General features: G+C 42.7%; 1 protein-coding gene across 5 annotated transcripts in view; it reads right to left on the minus strand.

Annotated features, from left to right (window-relative positions):
• BCAS3 (BCAS3 microtubule associated cell migration factor) overlaps positions 1-12,998 on the minus strand; it is a 1,702,410-nt gene that overhangs the window by 1,067,350 nt on the left and 622,062 nt on the right. For all 5 annotated transcript variants that reach the window (XM_082245731.1, XM_082245733.1, XM_082245734.1 and 2 more), the window contains exon 14: positions 2,540-2,804. In XM_082245731.1, coding sequence (XP_082101857.1) covers positions 2,540-2,804 — 265 coding nt within the window. The remainder of the gene's footprint in view (positions 1-2,539; positions 2,805-12,998) is intronic.

Genomic DNA, 12,998 nt, shown 5'->3' on the forward strand with positions numbered 1-12,998 from the left:
CGGTTCACATTTGTGCGATGCGGGAATTCTGCGAATATGCAGCGTGATCCCGCATCACATCCGCACCCCTGGCAGTTCACATTGCCATATGCGATACGCAGGGGGGGGTGTCAATTAAAAGTTAATGACACCCCCAGATCAGATTGCATCTCGCAGTGCAAACTGCATGGCTGATTTTGCACCGCACAGAGATCGCATGTAATGAAGGAGCAGTGCGCTCCGAATTACATGCGATCTCTGTGATCGCACAAATGTGAACCGGTCCTAAGTGCCGGTTCACATTATTGCGGCTGTGGTGATCGCATGTAATATCGGAGCGCACTGCTCCTTCATTACATGCGATCTCTGTGCGGTGCGAGTTTAGCCATACACTTTATATGGCTAAATTCGCACTGCACCCGCAGCAAAGACGCACAGGACCCTTTTTTTTCAGCCGCATCAGGATCGGATCGCACAGTGGTTCACACTTGTGCGATCCGATTCTGTGCTAACTGTAAGGTCTGGTTCACACTTATGCGATGCGGGAAGGCTGCGAATATGCAGCGTGTTCCCGCATCGCAAACACACCCCTGGCAGTTCACACTGCCATATGCGATATGCTGGGGGTGTCAATGAAATGTTAACGACACCCCCAGTTTGATCGCATATCGCAGTGCGATTTTGCAGTTCGCACAGGATCGGATCGCACAAGTGTGAACCACCATGCGATCCGATCCTGATGCGGCTGAAAAAAGGGTCCTGTGCGTCTTTGCTGCGGGTGCGGTGCGAATTTAGCCATATAAAGTGTATGGCTGAATTCGCACCGCACAGCCGATTGCATATGTAATGAAGGAGCAGTGCGCTCCGATATTACATGCGATCGCCGCAGCCGCACATATGTGAATCGGCACTAAAGATCGCACTGCGATATGCGATCAAACTGGGGGTGTCGTTAAAATTTCATTGACACCCCCTGTGTATCGCATATAGCAGTGTGAACTGCCAGGGGTGCGTTTGCGATGCGGGAACAGGCTGCGAATTCGCAGCCTTCCCGCATCGCATAAGTGTGAACCGGACCTTAGGCAGAATACAATAGGGAGCCTAGCACAAGACAAGAGAAGTAGAGAAGATTTTTTAAAACAGCCACAATAAAACAATTATACTCCATCCCAAGGATAAATGTAATGTTACCCCTCCCTCACCTCACTGAATATAGCAATTTAAAATGCACATTTTCACTCACGTTTTATGCGTGTTCAAAATGGCACCAGGTGGTCGGACAGGTCCTCTTCTCCTGGATGGATCTTCTTCCTTCTCTATCTTCCTGGATCTGGGGGTCTGGCCGGGGGCGGGGACTGGACTGGTCCTTCTTGCACTATTGCATCTGAATCTGCTGCTCCTCTGATTCAAAATGTGTCCTTCCCGCTCTGCGCCCGCCCGGTCTCCTCCCCCCGCCCGCCCGCTCTCCTCCCCGGCTCCCCCCGCTCTCCTTATCGGCAGTACACCGGCTCCCGGCCCTCCCCCCGCCCGCCCGACGTCATTGGCAGGGCAGGGGGAACCTCCACAGCTCCACTGCAGTGATGCAAAGACGCTGCCTGTCACAGTCTCTGTGTGAGTGTCACACAGAGAAAGACAGAGAGAGACATGATGATTGATTTGAGCCGCCGAGGGCGCCGCCGCCCGCCGAGGCCGAGCCGATCGTACTGTTAAGCAGCACAGAAGCAAGAGGGGCGCCGGCATAAAGTCATTGCGGACAGGACAGACAGTGCAACTTGGTGCAACAAGTAGAATGCTGGCGCCCCCCTGCTGAGTGGCGCCCTAGGCGACTGCCTGGGTCGCCTTACAGGTAGCGCCGGCCCTGCCTATATAGGAAAAACAAATACCACTTATATATGTGCAGCTGCAGTGCAAAAATATGTCTGAGCTGCAGCTGAGTGGCCAATACCTCTGACAGGTACCTGGCAAGCTTGGACAACATGGGTTTGGATCCGTATCTGAACACAATCAAGTTCCATACAGATTCGAAATAAAAGCTGTTAGAGTAACGTGGGCTCCAAAACCAGTAATCACTTTAAAAATTACAGAGGGTTTTGTGAAGCGGACAGTTTTTAAATAATTATAGCTTCCTGGAGTTCTCCTTTAATCCTCTGACAAATCTAAGCAGCCAGGATTGCTTTTGTTTTATTCTCCAAAGGGAAGAAGGAAAACAACAGTATTTTAATACATCTGCAGTAAAGACTAAAGATGTGAATAAAAACAGCATCTAACTTTTCCAGCATATTCACCTCAGTCAAGTATTTTGTGAAAAATATATTCTAAAAACTCTTGAAATATAACATTTGTAATTCTTAAACTATTGAATATATAGTTTATTAAAAAGATTTTGCATACATGAGTAAAAGTAAAAATATTTTTTTTTCTGCTGACTGGTATGAAAAGGAGCATTCCCAGCTGCATTTCAACATGGTTTCATTTAAATAACAAGTTACAGTAAGCAGTCACCACGAATACTGTAAATGCCCACCCATGTGGAATCTCCAGCCGCAGTGATACTACTCACCATGTAAAGGAGAGCCAGAAGGACTGCTGGACAAGCCTGGCACAGGACTACAACGGCCTCCTTGCTTTGAAGTCAGTTCCTGCTCAATCTCTTCCAGACCTGCACTCTTCTGAAATCGACTCATGCGGTTTACCACGCGGGAAGACATATGTGTCCGGACACATGGCTGACCACCATAGGGATTTATTGGGAATACGTGGGAGGTGCCACGGAGGGTGCTCACCACTACCCATCGGCAGTCATGGCTGAAACAAATGTCTTGCACCTAAGAAAAATGTAAAAGGGTGAGAGACAATTAGAATGATACATATTACTAAAAGATTAGCATTCTAAACTTAGACAATATTTCATTTTTTCATAATTTTAGTTTTTAAAGCAGACTACTTTAAGCCTGAAGAAACATAAATCAAAATACCATTTGTAGTATGTATCAAGGAACTGATTTATTTTAAATTTCAGATGGCATTTTAGGAACATCACCACCTATGCTTATATTGTTTATAGAATTCCTATGGTGCACGAATACATCCTCAAATGCAGAATTACTATTTAGCTGTATAACCCAACAATGAACTTCTCCTATTTGCTCCATTTTGGTCTGTTTAATATTCTATTGGATGTTGTTATATTTGTTTTATAAGTGCAAAAAGCACTTGATGATCTTGTAGGAAATTCAGAAATGTCCTGTGTACTCCCCACACTCCCTATGCTATTTCAGCGAGCCCTCCTAGTTCTTATCTTGGACTACATAATATTTATCCTTTATGTTGTGGAGATCTGAGAGTGGGAGTGATGGAGTAGATAAAGAGGAGCTTCAGCCAGGTTACAAACAAATTAAAAGTCAGCAGCTACAAAAACTGTAGAAGCTGACTTTTATTGAACAGATAATTACCTGTCCAGGGATCCAGTGCCATTCTCATCTGGGCTGGTTCTTTGCCAGTAGTTATTTCCCTTTTAACTGTGGCTTCCCACTGTGCATGGTTTTGCAGCCTCCTGTTTCCTGTGATGTGTCCCAGAAGGTTGTAAGGGGGGAGGCGAACTTCTGGTTGTGGACGGAAGTCAAAACTAGGTACCCGCTCCCCCCCCCCCCCAAGAAAAAAAAAAAGAATATTCCAAATATGGTAGAGAAGAGGGGAGGAGGAAAAGTGGAATTTCCCCTTTTGGGTGAAGTTCCGCTTTAAGAGAAAGACACAGGGAAACACTAACAAAAATGCTATGTGTCAGCCCACAGCAAAGTTTAGAAAATGGGTGCACTTCTGGCAGATTAATAGGTCATTTTCTGTACTTGTAGGGTGTTTAAAGCCATTTATTATAGAGAATCGTGCAAATATTGCAGATATGTACTACATATGCTTTTTTGTTTTTATTTTGCCTTGACATTCCCTTTAACACAAATTGACTTTAAAGCGTTTGTCACCCCAACACTTTATATTTCTGATATGCGCCCTCTTTACGATGTACTTGTATGAGAAAGTATCCTGTTTTCTTTGAATTGCTTCCTTATGTGAAATCCCTAGTGTGCCTGCTAGTCCCCTTGCTTTCCTATTTTAAAAAACCAACCACCATAAGCAGGAGAGCACACAGTGGTCAGTTCTCTAGCTATGCTGGGAATTCAGCCTGCTCTCCTCCAATGATCAGACTTGTCCTGACATACCTCCGCTGCACAGCCATTCACTGGCGAGCTCAGTGTGCTGCTGCTTCTCCTCCTCCCCTCAGCTCTTATGCAGCTGAGACAAGAGAGAATGTGATCATTTATAAAAAAAAAAAAAAGGGAAAAAAAAAAAAGGTATTTATAATTTTTTTCTATCTATACAAAAATGTTTTGCTTTTAATTTCTATTTTCAACTAAATTGGTTGTTTTACAAGGTGATCATTTACAATCACTTTATTTTACTTCAAATGGTGAAAGGAATAGGAGACAAGTGCACAAACATAAAAATAAAAAATAGCAATAAAACAATGCAGACTTATTCTTTAGGCTAAATTTACATGAGTAGCACATAAGTATCTTGTTCTTTTACTTTATTGGCTTATTCAAAATGTTTCTGTGTTCTCAGTAGTCAGGTGTACATCTGAATTATGTCATTATCGTTTCATTTACTTGCCAGAGCAGCTCATGCACCATTTTATCTACTATAAAAAACACTGAAAAAACACTTTCAGGAGCTTAACCTTAAACTTACTGCATACATTGCTTTCTTATTACCTGCCTACAAAAATATTATAGGTTTACATTATGTGTAGTATTATATTTTATCCTCAAAATTAACAATCATTTCTTTTTTTCTGGAAAAAAAAAATCTCTATAACAAAGACAATATACATTGTGCCACACGTATAAATGTGTTTTCCATCTACTGTACTGAAATGCACTACAGAGCTGTGCCTGCCAAAGTTTTCTAACACAAACAAGAATATATTTGAGAGTAACTGCCAATAGATTTGCCATGTGGGCATTAATGTGTCTTCCTGTGTCCCAGACGTGTCTGTTCACACGTGTGCATAGGATGCCTTTTGATATTGTTCTTCCAAAATGACAACAGTTAACAGTACTCAGTATAAGTTTCATTGTATACCAAAATAGATACAGTATAAAGGTTTTTTTTTTTTACAAATACATTAAGAGTCTTGGAATAAACCACATCTTATTGCCACTGCTTTCTTTCAACTGAATTATAGAGACCGGAAGAGGTTATCAAATAAAAATATTCTGAAAAGACTTCTTGCTTAACCAATGAGCAACCTGGTACATTCAATACATTTATTAGAATATAATAGCTACACAGTGTGCCATGTGTATAACAAAATGGAGCAATAGCACCAGGAAGAATATAACTGTGAAAGATTTGAGGTTGCCCTCCTGGAAGCTTACATTAGAGATCTGCAAGAGCAAATTACGACACTGAGCAGAACAGACAACTTACAAAAAGATTCTTCTGCTTGCTGAGCAGGTGCTCAACCGCTTCCCATCCAGTGAACGTACAGTATCTCACCCCTCACATTTTTGTAAATATTTTATTATATCTTTTCATGTGACAACACTGAAGAAATTACACTTTGCTACAATGTAAAGTAGTGAGTGTACAGCTTGTATGACAGTGTAAATTTGCTGTCCCCTCAAAATAACTCAACACACAGCCAATAAATGTGTAAACCGCTGGCAACAAAACAAAATGCCCAAATTGGCCCAAAGTGTCAACATTTGTGTGGCCACCATTATTTTCCAGCACTGCCTTAACCCTCTTGGGCATGGAGTTCACCAGAGCTTCACAGATTGCCACTGGAGTCCTCTTCCATTCATCTATGACGACATCACAGAACTGGTGGATGTTAAAGACCTTAAGCTCCTCCACCTTCTGTTTGAAGATGCCCCACAGATGCTCAATAGGGTTTAGGTCTGGAAACATGCCTTGCCAGTCCATCACCTTTACCCTCAGCTTCTTTAACAAGGCAGTGGTCGTCTTGGAGGTGTGTTTAGGGCCGTTATCATGTTGGAATACTGCCCTGCGGCCCAGTCTCCGAAGGAAGGGGACCATGCTCTGCTTCAGTATGTCACAGTACATGTTGGCATTTACGGTTCCCTCAATGAACCGTAACCCCCCCCCAGAGCCGGCGGCCTTAATGCAGCTCCAGACCATGACACTCCCACCACCATGCTTAACTGTAGGCAAGACACACATGTTTTTGTACTCCTCACCTGGTTGTCACCACACACGCTTGACACCATCTCTACCAAATAAGTTTATCTTGGTCTCACCAGACCACAGGATATAATTCTAGTAATCCATGTCCTTAGTCTGCTTGTCTTCAGCAAACAGTTTGCGGGCTTTCTTGTGCATCGTCTTTAGAAGAGGCTTCCTTCTGGGACGACATCCATGCAGACCAATTTGAATGCAGTGTGCGGCATATCGTCTAAGCACTGATCCCCCCACCCCTTTAACCTCTGCAGCAATGTTGGCAGCACTCATACATCTATTTCCCAAAGACAACCTCTGGATATGACGCTAAGCATGTGCACTCAACTCCTTTGGTCGACCATGGCGAGGCCTGTTCTGAGTGGAACCTCTACTGTTAAACCACTGTATGGTCTTGGCCACGGTGCTGCAGCTCAGTTTCAGGGTCTTGGAAATCTTCTTATAGCCTAGACCATCTTTATGTAGAGCAACAATTCTTTTATTCAGATCCCTAGAGAGTTTTTTTGCCATAAGGTGCCATGTTGAACTTCCAGTGACTAGTATGAGAGAGTTAGAGCGATAACACTAAATTTAACACGCCTGCTCCCCATTCACAAGTGAGACCTTGTAACACTAATGAGTCACATGACACCGGGGAGGGAAAATGGCTAATTGGGCCCAATTTGGACATTTTCACTTAGGGGTGTACTCACTTTTGTTGTCAGTGGTTTAGACAGTGTTGTCACATGAAAAGATATAATAAAATATTTACAAAAATGTGAGGGGTGTACTCACTTTTGTGAGATACTGTATATACAGTATACATGTTTCTAGAAAGAAAGCGGCTATACCTGAATCAGACTGCAGATACAGCCATGGTATCAATTTTTACAGCTGACAAATGGCAGTTTGGTAAAAATTTATCTGAGCAGCTTCTCAGCTTCTCTATGACATTACATTTACATTTACTTTATGACTATTTTCAAGGCTCAGAGGGGACCTGCCCTCCTACTGTCATTTCTAAGCTCTCTTGTTCTAGCGAGGAGCACAGGAGCACTGCAAGTGGTTAGGTTGGCTGCCCACAAAGGAGATGGAAGTACATCAATTCCTCCATCTTGTCTGTTACAAATGAATCCGGAAGCGACAAGGAAAATAAATACTAATAAAAATGTAAAAGCACCCTGGTCCCCCTGTGCTCATTAAGAGATGTAAGCGCACACATAGGTCCAGCACACATATATAAACAGTGTTTTCACCACACATGTATTACCACAAGTGTCAGAGTGAGAGCAATACTCTAGTGCCATAGCTCTCGCTTACCTCTAAACTGTAAAACTGTAAAGGCTGTCAAAGCATTGCCTATGGCTAATTTTACAGTACGTACCTTAGTTTGTTGTCATTCTCATGGGCATGCACAATTTGACATTTTTACACATCTGTTATCTATTTATTGGTACAACATCAGCTTTTATATTTTATAATGCGATTTTTAATTTTTGCGTTAGAAACAAAAAAGAGCAACAATTTTGAAAAAATAACAATATTTTTCACAATTTTTTATATGCAATTCTCAAAAAAAATGTAAAAATCAAAATTTTTTAACATTTTAGGCCACTTTGTTTTCTGCTACATATTTTTGGTAAAAAAAATTGCAATAAGCGTATTTTGATTGGTTTGTGCAAAAGTTATTGCATTTACTAACTACGGGAAAGATTTATGTCATTTTCATTGTTTTTTTTTAACTAGTAATGGCGGCGATCTGCGATTTTTTTTGCGGGACTGCGACATTGTGGCGGACAGATCGGACCCCTGACTGACATTTTTGACACTTTTGGGGGTACCAGTGACATTACTACAGTAATCAGGGCTATACAAATGCACTGTTACTGTAAAAATGACACTGGCAGGGAAGGGGTTAACTTTATTGATCAAGGGGTTAAATGTGTCCCTAGGGGCGTGATTCTAACTGTCAAGGGGCGTGGATTGTTAGATCATAACAGAGACATACGATCCTACATAGCAGGATCGTATAGCCTCTGTCATGATCTAAGGGAGAATGACAGACGGCTGTGTTTACATCAGCCCTCTGCCTTTCTCCCTCTCCTGAGTGAGATCACGAGTGACCGGCGGACATAGGAGCCGCCGGTCACGCGCGCGGGGATGTTAGTGAACGAGCGGGAGCGCACCTCTGGTGGCGCGTGTTGCCCCCTTACAGGTTCGTGGGCTAGTGACGTACCCATACGTCACTTTGCCAAGGAGGGGCTGACCGCCGCCGTATATAGTCGTGTGGTGGTCGGCAAGTGGTTAAGGCTCAAGGCTCCACCAGGTTCTCTTGCATGAAAAACCGGTAGAAGTTGCAACAAGGACAGAGCTTGTCCCAGCTCTTTAAGGTGGGGTGTCTGACGAACGCCCATTTGGTGGGACGTTCGTCACGGGTTACTGGAGTGTGGAGGCCAGCCTCCTGCCCACAGACTACGAGATGGTGGAGATGGTCATGCCCACTACCCAGCACCAGCCAGTGTTACCAGGAGAGGCGATTGTAGGTCCCTCGTCCCAGCAGCAGCCAAAAGCACTGGGGGTGGAGATGGTCCTGCCCACTACCCAGGACCAGCCAGCATTAGCGGGAGAGGTGATTGTAGGTCCCTTGTCCCAGCAGCTGAGTGCCTACCCAGTGGAAGAGCTGGCAGCCGGGCAAAACCCCCACTGGTATCTGCCCACCAGTCCATGCAGCTTTTGGCATGGAAGGAGTGGATGGGGCCGTGGCCTCCACCCCTGGATTACAGAGATGCTGGGCAATCGGCCCAGATCCCCAATCCCCTAGTATGGGGGCCCATGCCACCCTCATTTTGCCCCTCCAGCAACCATGGAATGCCTCTGGAGTGGATTATAGTTGGTGCCCTGCCAAGGAAGACCCCGGATATTTTAATTGGGACGTAGGGCAGGAGGCCCTCTGGAGCATGACACAGCCTGGCAAAAGACACCAGACTAATAAAGACCCAAACCAGTTGGAGGTCTGGGGTCTGATTAGCCTCTCCAGGAGGAGGGAGATATGTGACGAACACCAATTTGCTGGGACGTTCGTCACGGGTTACTGGAGGAGTGTGAAGGCCAGCCTCTTGCCCACAGACTACGGCCCTGGCTTTTAGGGGAGCGCGGCTCTGGTAGGGGGTGTATGCTGGGGGACCCTTGGAGTACTGTTACTTTGAATTCAAGTCCCTGTCACCCCAAGCGACACAGACTTTGGGCCTAAGCTGCATATTACAACAAAGGACTTCACACCATGAGAGACTAAACAGATTCTAATGACATAAGACTCAGCTATGGTATACTGGGGGGATGTGAATTGACACTTAAGTTATAATAAGGTGTGTTGAAAATGGAGACGGCAGTCTGAGAGACTATGTCTTCTGCTTTCATCTGTTTAGAGGTGGAGTGTGTTCACACTTCTAGGAATGCGTATGTTTTGGGCTTGTTGTTTGTTGAATTAATTATGATAATGTTGCAGTCTCATTCACCTATTGTCTCTTTCCAGATGACCAAGGTATGTTGACTATGTTCTGTATGCAATTGCATTTGCATATGATAATGAAATCAAACACATGAGACTGTATATACAGTGCCTTGCGAAAGTATTTGGCCCCCTTGAACTTTTGGACCTTTTGCCACATTTCAGGCTTCAAACAAAGATATAAAACTGTAATATTTTTGTGAAGAATCAACAACAAGTGGGACACAATCATGAAGGTCTCTTTCCAGATGACCAAGGTATGTTGACTATGTTCTGTATGCAATTGCATTTGCATATGATAATGAAATCAAACACATGAGACTGTATATACAGTGCCTTGCGAAAGTATTCGGCCCCCTTGAACTTTTGGACCTTTTGCCACATTTCAGGCTTCAAACAAAGATATAAAACTGTAATTTTTTTGTGAAGAATCAACAAGTGGGACACAATCATGAAGTGGAATGAAATTTATTGGATATTTCAAACTTTTTTAACAAATAAAAAACTGAAAAATTGGGCATGCAAAATTATTCAGCCCCCTTAAGATAATACTTTGTAGTGCCACCTTTTGCTGCGATTACAGCTGTAAGTTGCTTGGGGTATGTCTCAGTTTTGCACATCGAGAGACTGAAATTTTTGCCCATTCCTCCTTGCAAAACAGCTCAAGCTCAGTGAGGTTGGATGCAGAGCGTTTGTGAACAGCAGTTTTCAGTTCTTTCCACAGATTCTCGATTGGATTCAGGTCTGGACTTTGACTTGGCCATTCTAACACCTGGATATGTTTATTTGTGAACCATTTCATTCTAGATTTTGCTTTATGTTTTGGATCATTGTCTTGTTGGAAGACAAATCTCCGTCCCAGTCTCAGGTCTTTTGCAGACTCCAGGTTTTCTTCCAGAATGGTCCTGTATTTGGCTCAATCCATCTTCCCATCAATTTTAACCATCTTCCCTGTCCCTGCTGAAGAAAAGCAGGCCCAAACCATGATGCTGCCACCACCATGTTTGACAGTGGGGATGGTGTATTCAGGGTGATGAGCTGTGTTGCTTTTAAGCCAAACATAACGTTTTGCATTGTTGCCAAAAAGTTCGATTTTGGTTTCATCTGACCAGGGCACCTTCTTCCACATGTTTGGTGTGTCTCCCAGGTGGCTTGTGGCAAACTTTAAATGACACTTTTTATGGATATCTTTAAGAAATGGCTTTCTTCTTGCCACTCTTCCATAAAGGCCAGATTTGTGCAGTATACAACTGATTGTTGTCCTATGGACAGAGTCTCCCACCTCAGCTGTAGATCACTGCGGTTCATCCAGAGTGATCATGGGCCTCTTGGCTGCATCTCTGATCAGTCTTCTCCTTGTATGAGCTGAAAGTTTAGAGGGAAGGCCAGGTCTTCGTAGATTTGCAGTGGTCTGATACTCCTTCCATTTCAATATTATCGTGCTCCTTGGGATGTTTACAGTGCTCCTTGGGATGTTTAAAGCTTGGGAAATCTTTTTGTATCCAAATCCAGCTTAAAACTTCTCCACAACAGTATCTCGGACCTGCCTGGTGTGTTCCTTGTTCTTCATGATGCTCTCTGCGCTTTAAACGTACCTCTGAGACTATCACAGTGCAGGTGCATTTGTACGGAGACTTGATTACACACAGGTGGATTCTATTTATCATCATTAGTCATTTAGGTCAACATTGGATCATTCAGAGATCCTCACTGAACTTCTGGAGAGAGTTTGCTGCACTGAAAGTAAAGGGGCTGAATAATTTTGCACGCCCGATTTTTCAGTTTTTTATTTGTTAACAAAGTTTGAAATATCCAATAAATTTCGTTCCACTTCATGATTGTGTCCCACTTGTTGTTGATTCTTCACAAAAAATTACAGATTTATATCTTTATGTTTGAAGCCTGAAATGTGGCAAAAGGTTGCAAAGTTCAAGGGGGCCGAATACTTTCGTATGGCACTGTATTGGAAGTGAGTTGTTGAATAAAGTGTCTTTTGTTTTACCCTTCATCGAGCTTGGGCTGATGTTTGGGGGGAATTGAGGGGCCAGGTCACTGCATCACGTGAGATTCTGGAGACCTAAGACAGAAATACTAGGTCCAAGTATTGGGTATCTAAGGTAAAAGTGGTGGTGTCTGTCTTTATGTGAGAAGTGATCTCAAAGTGAGTGTGAAAGAGGACCTTGTTGATAGAAAATGTGAGGCATTATGGGTGTGTGTACTTCAAAGTTAATTATCAGGGTTTGTTATAGGCATTAACGGTTAGTAAGGATGTATAGACTCAGCTACTTGCACAGATAGAAAGAGCTGCATAAAATAACTACCCCATAATTGACTGGAGTAATGACACCGCTGGAACAGTAAAGCACCTTTCACACTTGAGCAATCTAAACGTTGCGCAATTTCGCTGTATCCTTTAGCCACGATTTTGACTAGACTTGAAGCAATGCCTGTGTAATCTTGAGGTCTATAGACCTCAAAACTTATCAAAGTCGGAATAAAGTAGTGCAAGGACTACCTGAAGTCGTAGCAACTTGAAGTCACACAGATATGAACGGTACTCATTGGAAATCATGAAGTACGACTTGTCATGCGACTTTGCAGTTCCAATATAGAAAAAATTGCTATTGCATTAAGAGTGGACTTTCTTGGCACCATAACATAACAATAGGTTGTAAATAAATATATATTTTTATTGTAGAAATGAGTTAAAAAGTTATAACATCATGACAAAACATATTTGCAGTTCCAAGTCGCAGGACAAGTCGCAAAAAGTGAGAGGGGCCTAAAATGGCAAAAATTTTATTATACAGTTTATAGTACCATAGTACAGTTTATGGAAGCTCAAACTAGAAATGATGCTCTGCTGGACTGGGTAATCTCAAATTGTATGGAGCTTATTACTAATGTTCATGCAAAAAAACATCTGGGTAGCAGTGACCATAACATGACCACTGAATGTAAGCAACAAGTAAATACAGGAAAGATAAAAGAAAAAAATGTTTTTCAAGACTTAGATTGGGAAGGAATATCATCACTGAAAAACATAGAACAGGCATGGGAATGTTTCAAATTGATTGCACACAAACCCACTTAAAATATATTCCCCTGGGAAATATTTTTAAAAAGCTAAAAATTAAACCTATGTGGCTCATGTTCACAGTTAAAAAAAAGCTTTAAAGAATAAAAAAGGGCACTTAAAATATAAACCCGATGGAACACTTTTATCATTTGAAAGTTATGTAAAAAAGAAATCAAGGCCACAAAAATTTTCAATAAA

Source organism: Pelophylax lessonae (genome assembly GCF_965119305.1).
Source record: "Pelophylax lessonae genome assembly, chromosome: 2".
Taxonomy (NCBI): domain Eukaryota; kingdom Metazoa; phylum Chordata; class Amphibia; order Anura; family Ranidae; genus Pelophylax; species Pelophylax lessonae.